Consider the following 18,769-nt stretch of genomic DNA (forward strand, 5'->3'; position numbering starts at 1 on the left):
TGTGTGTGTACATGTGCAGGAAAATTATAAACCCTGACTATAACATATATTATACATGCTAAGTCTAATTAAGGCCTGATACAAAGAGATTTTCAAATTATTGTTGGATAATTTACTTATCATACTTTTTCAATATCTAAATAAATTTCAGTCACAAAATGTCCAATTTCATTTAGAATAAAAAAGATGACAAAAAGCTTCCTGTTTGGAAATGATTTTAAAGGTCTTTAGAAAAGCTGAGAAAAATACAGGCAAAACCAAGAGCCTATATTTAATCACAACTGCAAGTGTCAAATAGTTACAACAAAACAAATCCCCTAAAAGCAGTGGGTCAGTTACACTTTTTATTTAAAATTATATTCATGATAGTCTTCCTAATTACAATAAATTTAACTGCAGAACAACCTGTCTTAGAATAATATATGAGATGCAAGTCATTATAATACTCAAATCTTAGGTTCATAAGTATTTACTGTATTAGATGCGCACAATAAAATAACCCGTCTTGGAAACTTTATAGAAGCACTTTCTGTTTCATCAAATTTCAGGCTCACATGAGCCTATAAAACTTTAATAGTCTGTTCACATGCCAAGGGACAAGACCTAGCAATAAATTAATCTTTTAAAAATATTGATGAACCAGACAATTTTCTTTTTGAGTTTGATAAGCCAAAGATGATTAAGGAATAGTTAAAAGGCTGAATAGAATCCAGTGGCAACAGAATTAAATAAGGAGTTTGGGGAAGAAACAAACAGTGCAATATTAACAATGCAATGTATCCACCAGGGGCCAGGTTTCCGGTGCTCAACTGGACTAGTCTCAACATCTTAAAACATGAATATTGAATTCGGTAAAGTGTCATACAGTATCAAGTTACATCAGATTCCTGATGAAGGTGCTTTTTTGAAACCATTTCTTCTCCTTTATATAGGGATTTAAAGGAAATTCAAACAAATAACTGTAATGCAGTGTTTTAAAAAATATATAAACTCCAGAAATGCCCACAATAATAACCAGTATCAAAGGTACAGTAATTGAAATGCCACGGTAATATGAAACGTTAAAAGGAATGGTAATGTGAAATATAAAATGACTAGATAGTTTTTACTTCCAAACGTGAAGTAAAATTACAGAATGATGAGCTCATTACTTTATGCAGCAACTAGGAACTGAAGGTAGCAATTCCTTCAAAATACTCATTCTTTCAATGCTTAGTTTTGGATTGCCTACTATTTGACAGGTGCCATCCTTGGTGCTACACGTACACTGATGAATAAAACTAGGTTCTCTGCAAAGGAAGAAACCTTGGTCTAGGAAGTACTAATATACTTCTTACAAATTTAATTAAACATGGCTTTTGGAACTAAAGGAAAAATTGTTTCCAAAAAGATAACTTTCTAATTAAGAATGCATATGCACATAAATAGTTAAGTCAAAATTTCAGAGGCTCATAAATACTTAGAAACTCTAAACTGCTAATTGACTATTTCAGTTGATAGTCAACTTATCTCGTCAACTGTGTATTCTTCCTAAAGTACATTCTCACATGCAAAAATTTGTAAAACAATGAAATAGACATTTCATCCATTCTTGCATACCTACTCTTAGTAAAATACAAAACAAGTAGCAATTTTTTTAATCTGGACTTTGCAAATAATTTAAGCCAATCATATCATAAAAGTGAAACAGATGTCCTGAATTTTGTAACACCATCAGCCAATCTGGAGAGATGCAACTGTGATTGAATATGTGAAGCTGTTATAATCAATCTTCATCATCTCTTTGAAGAGGTATTATCTGAATTTCTTTGGCTATCCTTTCTGCTAATGTTTTATTACTTGAAGCAATTATTCTTCGTGACATCATATCAAATGGTCCACCTAAAATCAAATATGGAAAATGGTTACATCTTGCACAAAAATAATTCCTGTAAAATTAGCACAGCAATATGTACTATGGTCAATCACAACATTTTCATACTTTTGATTTATCTTTTCAAAAAATCTAAGTTGTCACATAACCATAAATGCTTAAGCTTTGATAACACATAAATCAGTTTCTAAGCATATTCTTTTAGTAAATACCAGTTTTGGGGGACAGGGGAATCTCAATCATACTAGTCTGAAAGTATGTCATCTTTTGTCTATTTCATCTTTTGTGTGTTCTATTTCTTCTTTCATTATTCTTATTACCTCTTTAATGTTTGGGATTCAATAGACAGAAAACTTGACTCTAATGAATTTTCATACCACTTTCCTTCCCGTTTCCCTATTTCTTTGCTGCCTTTCTCCCAGACCACCAATGAATTATTTCAACCCAGGTTCACTCTTTAATTAAAAAAATTTCACCATCAGTGCAAAGGAAGTATGTAACCTCTCTAGGCCCAGGGCAGAAAGTGATGATGGAAGATGGACCATCCATCATGGTCACCACTCAAAGAGCTCTTGGTATAGTTCTCAGATTCGGTGACCTTCTAGACTTTTTCTACAGCCTCTTGAGTTCCTGATACTCACATCTGAAGTCTTAGCCATTAATCCCACACTACCATTAGCTTCTTACCCTTGTCTCTATCTCCCAAGGTTCATTATTTTGATTTTACAGAAAATTACATGGCTTGTTTTGCCTTCAAGAGTTGAAGTATAATACATATTAAACATTAAAAGAAAAAAAGCCATATATGGAGGAAAGTACAACAGATATGGAAAGAAAAATGCTTCACTGTCCCATAAATTTACCTGTTACATCCATGAGGACTCCACCAGCCTCAGTAACAATAATGCCAGCACCGGCTACGTCCCAGCAGTGAATTCCCATCTCATAATACGCATCTGCATATCCAGCTGCCACGAGGCACATGTTAAGAGCTGCAGTTCCAACACCTCGGATCCTAACAAATAACATTTAAAAAAAATAACACTGGAAAAAATAATTCTTTCAAATAAGTCACTCCTTATTTCAGTGTATTTTAAGATAATCTGAACCAATCTAGAGAATGTTTTTAGAAAAGATCATATCTAATTTTAAAATAAAAATAATAAATTCTAATTATCTTGATGCAAATATATCAATGAAAAAATTAATCTTTAAAAAGGAATCATTGAGTGAGGTAAACATTAAAACAATGATATTTTCAGAGGAGAAAAAAAAGAAGAAAATGAAATTCTACTATTATGGCACGCACATATATTCATTTTGGTCTAAACCCAGGGACTACAGCCGCACAATACAAGTAGTTTGTAGGAGGGTTAAAATGTGCTACTGGTCATTCCCAACTGCACGTACATCAATATATGTGATCGAAGGGTAACAGCACAGCTGGGCTCTGCTTGGGAAAGCCTGCCTGGGAAGATTATTCCAGGTCTGCCATCTCATAGTATTTTTTCCTTGGAAATATACCAAGTTAACATAAGTATGGATGTAATTTTATTAGGCATTATAATAATAAATGATTCAGGAAAGAATCATACATGAATGCTAAAGTGAGTGGATGAATGATTGATATTTACATGTCAAAGATAAGATACAAAATAATTACAGTGGGAAAGATAGCAAGATCACCATTCCAAAGTGATCAAAGTTAGCATCCAATAAGGGGGCAAAATGGTATGATGTGCCCCCTGATACAATGCACTGAGAAGAACACAAAATTACTTCTCTCTCATCCCCACCCAAAATGCATAACCCAAGTCTAATCATGAGGAAACCCAACAACTCAAATCAAGAGGCACACTATGTAGTGTTGGAAGAGCTGGACAGCAGCATGTAAGTCAATGAAGTTAGAACACTGCCTCACACCGTACACAAAAATAAACTCAAAATGGCTTAAAGACTTATAAAACATGACACCATAAAACTCCTAGAAAAGAACATAGGCAGAACATTCTTTAACATAAATCTTAGCAATGTTTTCCTAGGTCAGTCTCCCAAGGCAACAGAAATGAAAGCAAAAGTAAACAAATGGGACCTAATGAAACTTATAAGCTTTTGCACAGCAAAGGGAACCATAAACAAAACAAAAAGACAACCTATAGACTGGAAGAAAATATCTGCAAATGAGCCGACCAACAAGGGGTTAATTTCTAAAATATACAGCTTACATGACTAATTAAAAAAAAAATCAAAAAATGGGCGTAAGACATAAATAGACATTTCTCCAAAGAATACACACAAGATGGCCATCTGGCGCATGAAAAGATGCTCAGCATCACTAATTATCAGAGAAATGCAAATCAAAACTGCAATGCCTTTACACTGGTCAGAATGGCCATCATTAAAAACTCCACAAACAATAAATGCTGGAAAGGGTATGAAGAAAACACACTGTTGGTGGGAAGAAAAACTGATTCAGCCACTATGGAGGACAGTAAGGAGGTTCCTTAAAAAACTAAAAATAGAGTTACCATATGGTCCAGAAAACCCACCGGGCATATATCTGGAGGAAACTCTAATTTGAAAAGATACATGCACCCCAATGTTCACAGTAGCACTATTTACAATAGCCAAGACATGGAAGCAACCTAAATGTCCATTGACAAATGACTGGATAAAGAAGTTGTGGTATATTTATTCAAAGGAATTTGACTCAGCCATAAAAAAAAATGAACAATGCCATTTGCAGCAACATGGATGGACCTAGAGATTATCATACTAAATGAGGTAAGGCAGGCAGAGAGAGACAAATACCATATAATATCACTTATATGTAGAATCTAAAATATGACACAAATTTATTTGCAAAACAGAAACAGACACAGAAAACCAACTTATGGTTAACAAAAGGGAAAGGGGGTGAGGGAGGGATAAATTGGGAATCTGAGGTTAGCAAGCACAAACTACTATGTATTAAATAGATAAACAACAAGGTCATACTGTATAGCACAGAGAACTATATTTATTACCCTGTAATAAACCATAATGGAAAAGAATATGTGTATATATATGTATATGTATATAACTGAATCACTTTGTTGTACACCAGAAACTAATACAACATTATAAATCAACTGTAGTTGAATAAAAAAAAAAAGAGAGATGCATTTAAAATGCAGTGATTCAAAAGGACTACAAACAAGAGTAGAAAAGATTTACCAGGCAAATGGAAATAATGAGAAAGCAGGGATTGCAATTCTTAAGTCAAAGCAGACTTGAAGTCCAAACATCAAAGTACGATACAGAATGTACTTCCTTTTCAGCGCATATGGAAGTTTCACAAAAATTGATCATATACTGGACACAAAGAAAATGTAAAGTCCCATTAAACGTATTTATTACAAGGTAAAAAAACTACAAATTAAAAATGAAGTTAAAGAAGAAAAAAAAAGCATTTCCTAGTGGAAATTTAAGAACACAACTCTTGGGTAAACAGGGAAATATAAACAGAAGTTATAGATTTTTCTGAAAAATAATTACGATGAAAACAATCAGAATCTATGGGATACATTTAGAGCAGTAATCAGATAAAAATTCATAGCCTAAATACTTATATCAATAAAAATCAAAGCATAATAATAAATTTCCTATTTTAAAAGGGGGAAAAAAAAGGAAACAACAAAATATACCAAAAGAAAGCACAATGATGAAAAGACTAAAGCAGAGAGGAGAAAAGCAGAAGATCAGATTAATCATCAAAATTGTGGTTCTTTGAAAATAATAGACAAAAATAAAAACCCTTGCAAAGTAACTGAATCGAGATTTTTAAAAAGAAGAAAGCACAAATATACAAAAATACAAAATGCTAAGAGGAAGAATAACTACTGATACAGAGAGGCCAGGAATAAATCACACGAGTCTACCTTGCACACCTCTGTGCAAACAATTTGAAAACTTCAGAAAGTGGGTAATTGCTTAGGCTGTGGACATGTTCCAGATTCAAGGTGCTGAAAGAGACATGGCAACTAAATGTCATGCTGACCCTGGACTGAATCTTGCACTGGAGGAAGAAAAATGCTATGAAGAATGTCATTGCTTTCCTGTACACCTGAAACTAACATTGTCAATTAACTACACTTCAGGAACAATTTTTTAAAAAAAGAACGTTACTAGGCCAACTGAAAAAACTGAATACATATGGATGGTAGATTAGATAAATTTATGAAGTCAATAATTGTATGATGATTATGGAAGAGAATATCCTTATTCTTAGGAAAAAACAAACTGAAGTATTTAGGGTTAAAAGAGCCATTATCCAAGGAAATTACCATGATACAGTTCAGAGGAAAAAAGGAGCTATATGTACAAATACACACACACAAATAGAGAGAGAGAGGAGAAGGCAAGATAGAAGGATAAAGTAAACGAGATAAAATGTCAACAATGGGTAAATCTGAGTAGACTGTATACTACTGTTTCTTGTATTTTATTCTGCAAATTTTGTTACATATTAGACTATTTTCAAATAAAAAGTTTTAAATGACATTATAGAATAAGAATTATGGTACTGATCCCATGTCTATTAATAAAAAATTTCATTTCTAAAGAAAAGTCAGTCCTCAGAATATTAAGTTATCCGGAAACTTTAGGGAGAAAAATGAAAAGAGCTTACCCATGGATGGGAAGGCAAAGGAGCCTTTCCATATTAGAAAGAATAATTCTCAGAGTCTCTGGTGTTCTGGAAGAGCCCAACTCTGTCATCAAGAGTGATTTGGTAACATCTAAAAAAAAAAGGTTTTAAATAATCACTAGAGTTTGTTAGTAAGAATTCTGGTCAAACATTTGACCCTTGTAACTCAGAAAAAAAAAATAGGACATTTGCTTCCATCTTCCTAGTTGTATCATATTTATTTCTTTCTAAGGCTTTAAATATTAAAATACTGATCAATTTATTATCTCTTTTATTTTCTTTAAGACCACCCCCCTAAAAGTGTAGGATATAACCAATTTGCCTGCATGATATGATGCCTTTAGTGGGAAACCAACAAATCAAATGGCTTATGTATCTTTAAAAAGTGGAATTTAGATAATAATAATTTATATATAGATTTAAAATAAAACAAATACTAAAATTAAATGGTAGTTCTTTCATCTGATTTCCATTTACTAACTTGACAGATCATCCAACACGTTCCACTCTCTCTTTGAAAGATCATGATGGAAGCTCAAAACACACTCAACGCTCTTGGTTAACAGGCTCCCCTCCAGCACACCCCACACTTCACCTCCTCCCACAGCTGAGATGAGGGCTCACCAGCTTGTTCAAATATGCTCATAACTGCTGTACTCTGCTAATGATCACATAACTTGTTTAAGGAAAGTGAAAAAAATAATTAGAAAAAGGGAAAAAGTTGTTCCCATGAAAGCTCCCACATTCCTTCAACTCTAAGACGCATATTTTTTCACGTTAACATCTCAAATATTAGGATGCATCTACCAGTCTCTGGGGTGTTAGGATTCAATGGGAAGGAAATAAACTAAAAGTCTGCTCTCAAATTAAGAGTTTGAGGAGAAAAAAATTATAAAAGTGTGGGAGGATTCTGAACCTAGATCATTTCCCAAGTATCTTTAAATTTTTGCTGCACTTAAAAGAATCTGATGTGGAAACTATGGAAGATGTTGGACATGGCTTAGGGAAGAAGGTGCCTCAAAACTGCAGTGAGCTGTCGCAGAGAAAGAAGACTTAAAAGGCCAGTAAAACTCATTAAAAAATGTATATGCCTCATTTTTAATGATTCTCAGCTTGAAGGGACTTTTCCCTCTCAATTTCCTAGTAAGTGGTCCCAGTGGCATCAGAGCAGAGGAACTCTACAAAGAATCTGAGATGCAGTGGCTGAAACAATAACCCTGGAATGCGGTGAGGGCAGGGAGCGGTTCTAACTCATCTCCCGCTCCAGCCCCTAAGGAGCCTCAAGCCTGCAGTGTCCTCTGCTCAAATGCCCATGCCTCCCCTGTTTCCACCACCACATCCAAAACCACTGTCACAGTTAAAAAGTACAGGGAAAAAAGACACGCTTTATAAATCAGTTAGCACTTGGAGAATTCCAGAGGTTAACATTTTAAAAAAAAATAACATATGAGTACGTAACATCAATCGCACCAAAAATCAGAGGCTAAACCTACCTTCTTGGTGTGAAACCTGGAGTTTTTGACCATTGCAAAAGGCACCTCTTCCTTTCCTGCCAGTATACATCTTATCCTCCATGCAACTGTATACAATTCCAAATTCCATCTGCAGAAGGAAAAGTTTCCTTTACTAAACTTGAGAATTTTTCTTCATTCAACCAATACTTTTTCTAAGAAAGTAACCAGAAAATCTGGTATACTGATAATGTTTTCAAATGGCTACACTGGGGGATATGTAAAGTGCTAATTCCCAGCTTAATCAGAGGAAAGAGGTCATCAGACTCGAATCTTTGCCACTGTCCCAACCATTTGTCAAATTAAAGGCACCCACCTTGACCTCTCTCCTTCCTGCCTCAGATGAAGAAAGACCTTTCCTGTTTTCTAAGGTGAGCCCTTCCTCCTGTGTTACATGTCTTTGCAAAACTGCTCCATCAACTGATCCCTCCTCTCTTGGATTTCGATTCTGGTAACTTCTCATCAAATTTCTTCCTCCCTTACAAAACCTTCGAAATGCTACCTTCTCCTTTTCTCTTCACTGCCAGAGTAGTTTACACTTTGCATCTCCTGTTCTCCCAACACATCACAATTAGGCTTCTGCCCTGTGCATGTGTTCTCCTGAAACTCCCTGCAAAGAGATCATCAATGAACTCTTGCTGACAAAGCCTTCTCTGAAGATCTAGAGACTGCTGAGCATCCTCAGTTAGCCCCATACTCCGTGTACCTGGCCCTGTTCTCTTCATCCCCCTCCCTCACTCACTCATCTATCTTCATGTCACTTTTTCTTATGTCCTTCTTCTCTGCCTAACCCTTAAAAGTTGTGCGCTCAGGGGTTTTTCATTCTTCCTTTTCTTCCATTTACCTTTTAGCTCTCTCTATTCATACAGGTTTGTTCTTTCTAGTCCACAAATTCAGCTACCACTAGAACTGTGGCTCCCACCGACCCCATCCACCCGGGTAAGGGGCTAGGCTTCACGACCTCACCTTGCGGAAAACAGCCAAAGAGGTCAAACTCACTCCCGACCTGATCACACCTCATTCCTCCCCCATTAGTCACTTCCTGCAAATTTCATCTTGAAAACACTTCCTGATTTGGGCCATTTCCTCAGCTATTCTCACCACCCCTATCTGAGTTCAGAATCACTCATCCTTCTGGTATAATCTCTACGTTGCTGGAATTATCCACTACTCTGAACTTAAAAATCTCCACTGGTTTCCTACCACCTAAAAACAAAATCTGAATGCTCCGGCATGGACACGCCACGGCGCCTCACAACAAGACAACATCTAACTCACCTCATCAGTTCTGCTCCTGCCACTCTGACTCACTCACAGTGAATATCTCACCATTCCCTCAACACATCATGCTCTTCCCCAAACTGTTCTTTCTGATGAAAATGCTTTCCTTTCTTCTTTATCTGGCAAACCCCTAATTTGCTAAGACCCAACTCATCTGACCAAATTCTAAGACCCTTTCTACTTACTGTTAAGATTTCCCCAAACACTCTTGGCAGAACTGGTTACACCCTCTTCATGTTGTCTTAGTACTTTTTTTTCCCCCCATAGTTCCACCGTATATTACCTTTACCTGTTCACACATCTAAACTTTGCTCTGAGCTGGGAGTTCAACAGCCCAGGGCTGATTATACGAGAAATGCTCACTCATCTCCTTTTGAATGACAACTGATTCACACAGTCCTGTGCCTAAGATTTCAAGTGTGCTAATTCATATTTTTATTTTCAGAGATTTCTTAACTCTCTTGTGTACAAGGTCATCAAATATATCACAAGCTCCCTGAAGGCAGGGATGTAAGATGCTAGTAAACATCATTCATTTTCTGATCGATCAACCAAACGCACAGAAATGCAAGACACGTAGACTGTACTCTACAGGGTTTTAGATGTAGCAAGCATGTGGGTGCCTGATCATAGCCTGCATTTTCTAGCCATGCTTTGTCCCCAACCACATCCTGGTCTTCCCTTCACTGACCCCTATTAAAGCATTCCCAGCTCAAATCCCAGCTCTTCCACTCAGCATTTCCCATCCTACATCAACTCCTATCACATTGGACTCCATCACATATACAGTGGGGATTAAATACTGAACAGTATTTCAGTTACTTGTGTGCATTTTTTCCTTATCCAGTCTTCTCAGAAAACATTACATTGTCTTCACTGGAAAAAGCATCAGGATAAGTTTAACAGTTCTATAGCTTATTTTGAAATAATGCAGCTACATAAATTGAGGATAGAGATAAACCTAAATTTATTATGGAGACACATTTACTTTTTCTCAGAAAATGAGAGCAAGGCATTTCACCCACCATAAATTTAAATGACATACCTTTTTATTTACAACAAAGCCAATTGAAACAGCTACAAAAGGAAATCTAAAAAAACAAAAAAGAAAGAAAATAAAAAGAAACAAGTTTACCAAGAGACAACTTATTTTCAATAAACACTTCTTTTCATAATACAATTGCTTACAAATTTTTTCAAATGAACAGTCTCATCTCTCCTCCCCCAGAACTGTGTGCACAGTACAACCCTCTGTGTAAATGGTGGGGGCGGGAGAGGGTAGCTCAGACAGATGCATACACACAGGATGCTTCTACAGGCAGGAGACATCCCTGAGAGGATCCACAAGAAACCGGTAACAGTGAGCACCTCCAGAGATGGGTCCTGAGAAGCTGGGGTCGGAGGTGGGACGGACACTCAACACTGCATGCCATTTTATACCTTCAGAATGCCCAATGCCATGAATACAGTAACTATGTAAAATTTTTTTTCAGAAAATAAAAACAAATTTTAACAAAAATGGGATCATACTCGACACTATACTATAATCACTATGTTACATTACTTTATGAGCATCTTTCCACATGAACATTCCATCACATACAGACTCTAGATCTTACCTTTATGACTTTAACAAGTCTATTAGTAAAGATATGTAACACTACGTGGCAACTTCAAATACAACAACTATATGTGTAATGCCACCAAACCAGGCTACTCATTTGAACCCCCACTGGCAATTCCATCAGGCTTTCTTCTATATATATTGAATAATATACCTACTTTGTATATATATTCTATATATACACTATTCTACAGAGTAGTATTCTATAGAATACTATATATTTTATATAATATATAGAATATATGTGTGTGTGTGTTATATACTTACTTTGTGCCAGGCACTATACTAAGTTCTTAGATAAATGTACAACTCATTGAGTCCCATCAACAAGCATTTATTTCTATGAGGCAGGTACCATTAATGTGTCCATTTTAAAAAATAAAAAAAATTTGAGGTTTAGGAAGATAAAGTAATTTGCCCAAGGTCACACATCTTAAAAACTCATGCTCTTTTTAACATTTTTTCTCCTGGATTGAACCCCTTCTATACAGACAACACTCCAGTACTGAGTGAGTGAGTTCCTTAATTGATCTCAAAGCAGCAAAGCTACTTGCATACATTTTTACATGGTTTCAACAGTGAGGAAAAGAATGGTGACCAGGGCACTTCGCTGCATAAGACAAGTTTACAACATTAATATTTCATCACCTCCTCCACAGCTGATGAAAATTCTGCATAATGTTTTACTCTACAAATTACACAATTCTCTAAAGATATATTTGTGAACATGCTTAATGGCCCATTCAGTTAATACACAAACAGCAATTACAATATGAAAATTTTAAAAATACCCGTGTACAAAATTAGTTGTTCCATCAATAGGGTCGATGATCCACGTCGGGTTGTCAGTTAAGATGCTTTTCTCCCCAGCGGCCACAGATTCCTCGCCGATGAAGCTGAAAGCAAAAATGACAGACCCCAAATCTTTACATTGCTTTCAACAGTTTTCAAACCTTAATCTATACAGAATCTACTAGAAAACATAACAAAAGTCTATACACTACTCTTTTCTATTGTTGCTCCTTTTTTTTTTCAGACTGGTGAAAGTAAGAAAGCTTTATTTCCCCCACAGCAAAGTTATGTGAAAAATAACAGACTTCGAAATTCTCAAATGCAAAACCAGGATACGTAAAGGCTCACATGCTGAAAGGGCATTTATTGCAGATGAGAACCTATGAAGGAAATGTGGTGGTCTTAAAATTAAGTCCACGAATTCTCTCAAACTCCTCCCCTCAAGAGGTAGCGCCTAACACCTGCTGCCTGGAGTGTGAATTTGGACTTAGTGACTCGTTTCTAACCAACAGAACACAGTGGAAGTGACAGCGTGCAATGCTGTGGACTCGCTTACCAAATGGCACTGTGGTTTCCATCTTGTTCACTCTATTTCTCCCTGCCTCCCCTTCCCTCTGGCCCACTGGGGGAAGCCGGCTACCATGTGATGAGCTGCTCTGTGGAGGGACCCACATGGTGAGGAATTGAGGGAAGCTGCCTGCAGACAACCCATGAGGAACTGAAGTCACCAACAATCACAGAAAGACGTGGATCGTTCAGCCCCAGCTGAGCCTTAAAATAACTGATGTTTTGACTATAACTTTATGAGACCCTGGTCAGAACCATGCAGCCCGGCGTCTCCCATATTCCTGACCCTAGAAAACTCTAAAATAACAAATGTTTGTTGTCTAGAGCTGCTAAGTTTTTAGGGTGATTTGTTACAGATAAGATAGAGAACATTAAATAAGTCAATGAGAAATCAAATCACTCATCAAAATTACTGTGTCTACATGCCTTCCTAAAACACAATACACTGTAAATCTCAGATAAATTATAGAAATGTGTCTGAGTTCATTGGATTTCTTCTTTCTTTTCCTACTTTTAAAATTTATACCCTTTATTCAATACTGTACGGTCCTAATAATCATTGTCATGATTTTTTCTTTTATCTCTTTCTCTCTTAGTTGTAAACCTTTTTATTGAGAGGAAGCATATTTAGCTGCTTTAAACATTTTTTTTCTTCTCAGTGGCTAAGATACCAATGGCATGACTAGGAAGTAGAGGATGACAATGTTAAAACTTTAAAGTGATGACAATGTTTCTGCTATATTTCTGTGCCCATAAGAGAGCCCTGATTTTAGTATTTTCTCTCAAACTCCTTAAAGTTACCATGACTTTAGCACTTAAAAAGGTTTGCAATATAGAGAAAAAAACTGAACTTCTAGATTTTGCCTATGACATACATTTGTCACGTTAACTTCCCAGCATCCAAACACTCCTCTTACTATAAAGGAATCCAAATATTTCCTGTTCACTGCTACCTAGAAGCTTAAGATTAGGCCAATAACTTGAGCTCAGCAAGCAAATAATCTTGCCCAGGATTTGTAATCTTGAGCCCAATGGGGTAAAGATACCCAAAGATCACAGAGTCAGGAGTGAGGCTACCAGCAGCATCCGAAGCAATGGTTCCTAACCCCAACCCTAACCCAAACCTTAAGCCAAACCCTAACCTTAACCCCAACCCTAACCCCAACTTAACCCCAAACTCTAACCCCAACCCTAACCTTAACCCCAACTCTAACCCCAACCCTAACCTTAACCCCAACCCTAATCCTAACCCTAACCTTAATCTGAACCCTAACCCTAACCCCAACCCTAACCTCAACCCTAACCCTAACCCTAACCCTAACCCTAACCCTAACTAGCTCTGCCTTCCTCCCTGGTTCCTGCCTGAGTCCTGCTCTCTGGGCTCCTGAGCTGCCTTACACCCTCCAAATACATTCCTGTTCAGCTTAAATTAAGTACACTCAATTTCTGAGTCTAAAGTCAAAACTTTTGTCTAGTATATTGACTCCAACCTACGTTTCATTTTTATCCCATGAAATTGAAATAGGAAATACCTGTGAGATGGATACTTTTCCTTTATGGAAGAGATAAGCATTTTTTCAACTTTTTGGTCAGTAGCAGTTACCAAATCAACTGGGGAACTTTTAATCATAATATTCCTCTCATTTTTTAGAGCTTCACGAACCACCTAAAAAGAGTTTTGGTGAGCAAACAGAAAAAGCATAAGTCATTGTAATTCAAACTAAAAGAGGAACTAAAGAAATGGTTTGAAACATTCAACCCCTCTTAAATGATATTCTTAAATATTTCTGACCAACATGTATATAAAATAAACCCATAGTGGTTATGATCTCAGTATTAAATCACAGACTCTTACATCCTATTTTAGATTCACAACTGTCATCACAAAAAGTTTAATGACATAAAATGGAAGTATTCACTCCATTAAAGTTTGGCAAAGTGGAAAAAAATACAGATTAATTAAAATACATGTTTTATGTAACAAGGCAACCACACACTGTCCACATCCATCACATCATGGCTGACAAAATGTCAGTTCATACCTCTCCAGCTTTTCTCGCGAGGGTTACTGCATAATCCATGCATTCCTGCCAAGGATCGGCCATCTGCTGAATGGATTTAACACATATAAAGCCAAAGCAGTTACCAATCTCTCAAAGTCTTAATTATAGAATAGTTACTTCACAAAATCATCTCAATTTGCAAAACACTTTCACTGAGGATTCACCCTCTTTCTCAATCTAGAGTTCAACTGTTTTCAATATTCACTCATAGGTCCATGAAGAAACATTTTTTACCTAAATTACTTCACTTCTATTGTAGAAATATTTCCATAACAAGAAGGACTGTATAAAAGTGTCTCCCAAAGTGCCCATACCATATCACATTTTAAAAAACAACACTAGTTTGGAGAATGGAGGCGAAAGGACATGAGAAATATTTTAAAAGATGGGTGCATGTTTGGATTAAGAATAAAGTAAAAATTAGAGAAAGAACATGGGGAACACAGCCCTCAGTATCTGCAGTTTTGGCCATCTGTGGATTCAAACGATCATGGATGGAAATTAAAGAAGCTCTGAAGGGAAGGAGCAGAAGCACAGGTACTAATTGAAGGTCAGGTATTTCGGTGTTTATACGTGTGACTTTATTTTTAATGAGGTTGTAAAGATGAAGAACTTAAAGCCCAGCGATTTGAACAGATAACACTCAGAATTCAAACTCAATTCTGGATCTAAAGTCCCCTGATCTTTCTATCAGAACATTCCGAGGCAAGAAAATTCCATGTCTTCAAAAAAAAAAAAAAGAAAACAATAAAGCAAAAGAGGAATTTATTCCTCCAAGTTTCAGAGAGGGGGAAAAAAAAAACCAAGCTATTTTTGTCCTCTGAACTGTCCAGTTTTCCACTGACTTCTGAAGAGAAGACTGAAATAACTCACCACTGGCTTGACCACACTCAAAAATCTGTACCTAAGACAGTGAAGCTTTTTAAGCTGTCAGACTCCAGAAAAATGTGGCATCATTTATAAAGCAACTCTAATTTTGTCCTTTTATAGCTGAGAGTAACTGACGTGGAGATTCCCCTTGAAGACTGGGTTGGAAATCCCAATCACGGTGCTCAAAGTATAGGAAGGGGGAGGGAAGGGGAAAGGGGGGAAGGAGGGGAGGGCAAAGGACAGATACCTGGAGCTGTTTCTGCCAGTCACTTCTTCCTGATATAAGCGTTTAAATCATTTAAAAAGGCAGCCACTTTTCGAGCTATTGAAGTAACTGCTTAGAGCATTTCAAGAATTGTTTCTAAACTCTTTTTTGTTTGTTTGTTTCATTCTTACTCACTCCCATTTCTCTCTTCTAGGGCTTAACAGAACTAGGTGTTCTCACAATGAATCTGCTTTCTAGCCAGAAACTTAGCTTAGGCCCCTCATCCTTCCCCGTTCTAACAGCACTGATATAGTATCACTCCTACCAATTCTTCCAGGCTCATTTCAAAAGCCACCCTTTCGTCCAAGGGGTCTCCACCCAGAAGTCATAATTTGTTTAACCATTCGAGAGCTGTGTGCCAAATACCTATTATATGTGCACTGCATCATGGTGAAGAAAGACACACCGGGTTGACATTTACTCTCCAATGGGGAGATAGATACTAATAAAAAAAAAAAAAGATCACAGACTACCTGCAAAATTACACATTTAATAAAGGCTAAGTAGGAAAGCGCATTGAGGAGCATGTAACAGGGGACCTCTGACCTGGTTTTAGATATTAGACCTGGTTTCCCTAGGGACATCATTCAACCAAGCTCTGATGGACAAGTGAATGGTATTAACTAAATCAACTGCAGGACTCCTGGTATGTGCAGAGTAACTGAAAGGCCCAACTGTGACAGTTCAAAGATCAAGGCAAACGGGGAGGGATGAGGCTGGGGAGATAGAGGATCATCCTATGCAGGGCCTTAGAGGTAAGGTTTCAATTCAAGAGCCATGAGGTTATCATGACATCCCGGCTATTGAACAGAATGGACTGGAGGGTGGAGGGAAGAGTGGAGAGTGGGGATATTTGCTTTGGGGGGTAAAGTTGGGGGTGGTGGTTAGTATTAGATTGGGTTTGGGGTAAGAGGGAGAGGAAGAGTTTAATGACGCCCAGATTTCCCAGTTTGGCAACTGAATGGATAATGGTGACATTGACTAAAATAGGGAGCAACAGAAAGGAGTCAAATTTGGGATTTGGGTAGGAGGTGGGGAGATCAAGAGTTTAACTAGTAGAGGATGAGAAGCCTTTGTGAAACCACAAGGAGATGTCAATTAGGCAGCTGAATATATGGATCCTGAGCTCAGAGGAGAGGTACGGCGGGCAGATAGAAATATGTAAGTCATCTGAGTAGGTACAACCTAGTCCTAGGTTTGAATGACACTCCTTAGGGGGGAACATGCCCAGAGCAGCTCGGAGGGTATTTAAGCCTGAAAGACCCTATAAAACTTTGTACATTTCTCTCAGGGCCTCAGAAGTATCTTCCTTCCACTTTGGTCATTTGTGTGCACGCCTTATATTCCCAACCAGCTTTGAGTATCATGTCTTGAAGGAAAGGAGCATATTTTGTCCACCTTCACTATCTCAAAGACAAACATGTGCAACATTTCCAACTGTTTCTGTCCTGGTCACTGCGGTGGGAGCCATGCCACCTTCCTGTCACTTGTCCCCAGCAGCACGACTGCGGACAGCGCGGGATCGGGGGCTCACACAGGGACTACGTGCCCCTGGAAATATGCCAGGTCCTTCTGAGCTTCTTTGGAGTCGGTAAAATGAAAAAGAGGAAATTATCCTACATAAGCTGCCGCAGAGGTTCTGCGAGATCGAGCGGGCGAAACCCTTGCACAACGTAGGGGCCGGTTCTGGTGCCACCGGGCGGGCGGCTCAGGACAGCACTGCAGGGGGGAAAGCGCCCCAACTGCGGCCTCGGTCCCCGGGCGCCGACCCCGCCCCGCCGACCGCGCCCACCCACCCCGACCCACCCCGGAGGGCCGCCGGGGGCCGCCCCGCGCCCACAGCGCCCGCCGAGCCTGCCCGAGGGTCGGTGCGGGGTCGCAGCAAGGCTAGGGCTCACCTCGGATTGGAGGGCGTGGGATTCTCAACGGTACCGGCCGGATCCCAGGCTGTGCTCTTCCGCAGAAGCGTGAGAGGCGGCTGAAGGGTAAAGCCTCCTACAGGAAGTCCCGCCCCTGCGGTCCGCCCACGGGGCGTGGCCTCTCCTGACCCCGCCCGGAGACAGAGCACCGCCCCCACCCCAGCCCCAGGCTGCCCTCGCTGGGGATTGCTTCCTGACTTGCCCCGCCGTGCCCAGACCTTTGAGTTCTGGCCTCTTTTTTTTTTCAGCCTCTGGTTCTTCTAATCTCTTTATCCTGCCTGTGCATTCTTCTATAATTTTTTAAAAAAATTCCTCTCCTCTATTTTGCCTGTCCCTTTCGTCTTCTCTTCCTTCTCATTTTCTTATTTACCTTTCTTTCTCCCTCCCTTTCATTTGCTAAACCCATGCTGCGTAAACCTACGCTACATGTATACATTTACAGGGATTCATAAGGGAGCCGTCCGCAAATGTTCCACTTTTTGCGTGAGGATTATTTTGAGCTAAAGGTAGTTGAGACCCCGTGAGTGTGAGAGAAACTACTGCTCCAACCTTAACTACTTGGATTTAAATTGGGGATTTTTCTCAGAAAATGTGAGTTATTACTGGAGATAAATTTTATTTAAGGGACCCCGTCTGTATGGTAGAGTAAATAATTACCAAACATCTACTTTTCTTCTTGTTGTTCATGAAGTGACCCTCCTGGCCTTGGAAGCCCCAGGCCCTTATCCCATTCCTTAGCTCAGAATGGCATATAGTCCTCTTTTTAATTTTCTGCCTCTGATCTTCTTTATGCACGTGGGGTCTCTGACTTTCATGTGTATGAGTCTCATATATACAAAATTAAACTTGATTTTCTCCTGTTAATCTGTCACATATCAATTTAATTCTTACACCAGCCATAAAACCTGGAAGGTTTCCTAGAGGAAAGTTTTCTTCCTCCCCAGCAATGTACACTACAGTGAACCTGTGATAGATAGACAGATAGATAGATAGATAGATAGATAGATAGATAGATAGATAGATAGACAGACAGACAGATAGATATTTGTTACCTCGAACCAACTGCCCTATTCATTTGGTTGCCATTTATTGAGGACTTACCACGTTTCAGGCACTTGTGTTTTCATAGGCATCATTGTACTTAAAACATTGCTACAGTTCCATGAGAAGGTATGATCGGCTTCATCATATGGACAAGGAAACTGAGGTTTAAAGAAGTTATTTGTCCTCAGGCCACACAGCAAGAGCAGAGAGCAGAACACACTGGCTCCAAAGTCCACACTCAGAGAATACATGGCACGATGAGGCTGCATCGCT

General features: G+C 38.4%; 1 protein-coding gene across 4 annotated transcripts; it reads right to left on the bottom strand.

Annotated features, from left to right (window-relative positions):
• Positions 1 to 331: 331 nt before the first annotated feature.
• On the bottom strand, positions 332 to 18,704 carry IMPA1 (inositol monophosphatase 1). 4 transcript variants are annotated; one of them, XM_074355076.1, is made up of 9 exons: positions 18,554 to 18,704; positions 14,378 to 14,443; positions 13,868 to 14,001; positions 11,768 to 11,872; positions 10,398 to 10,443; positions 8,054 to 8,162; positions 6,543 to 6,651; positions 2,737 to 2,888; positions 332 to 1,881 (listed from the first exon to the last, which is right to left on the bottom strand). In XM_074355076.1, the coding sequence occupies exons 2-9, from the start codon at positions 14,438 to 14,440 to the stop codon at positions 1,766 to 1,768; spliced, it is 834 nt and encodes a 277-aa protein (XP_074211177.1). In that variant the 5' UTR covers positions 14,441 to 14,443; positions 18,554 to 18,704; the 3' UTR covers positions 332 to 1,765. The 4 variants fall into 4 exon arrangements, with proteins under 4 accessions (XP_074211177.1, XP_074211175.1, XP_074211176.1 ...); XM_074355074.1 differs by lacking the exon at positions 18,554 to 18,704 and adding an exon at positions 17,432 to 17,555; XM_074355075.1 differs by lacking the exon at positions 18,554 to 18,704 and adding an exon at positions 17,432 to 17,535 and having other exon boundaries at positions 14,378 to 14,440.
• Positions 18,705 to 18,769: the final 65 nt, after the last annotated feature.

Source organism: Camelus bactrianus, chromosome 29 (genome assembly GCF_048773025.1).
Source record: "Camelus bactrianus isolate YW-2024 breed Bactrian camel chromosome 29, ASM4877302v1, whole genome shotgun sequence".
In the NCBI taxonomy this organism is placed as follows: Eukaryota; Metazoa; Chordata; class Mammalia; order Artiodactyla; family Camelidae; genus Camelus; species Camelus bactrianus.

Coding starts and splice junctions, on each gene's coding strand:
- IMPA1 (XM_074355076.1), bottom strand. CDS start 14,440: ATGGCCGATCCTTGGCAGGAATGCATGGATTATGCAGTAACCCTCGCG. Junction 10,444..11,767: donor ACAACTAATTTTGTACACGG/GTATTTTTAAAA, acceptor TTGTTTTTTTAG/ATTTCCTTTTGTAGCTGTTT. Junction 8,163..10,397: donor GCTTTGTTGTAAATAAAAAG/GTATGTCATTTA, acceptor TTCCTTCTGCAG/ATGGAATTTGGAATTGTATA.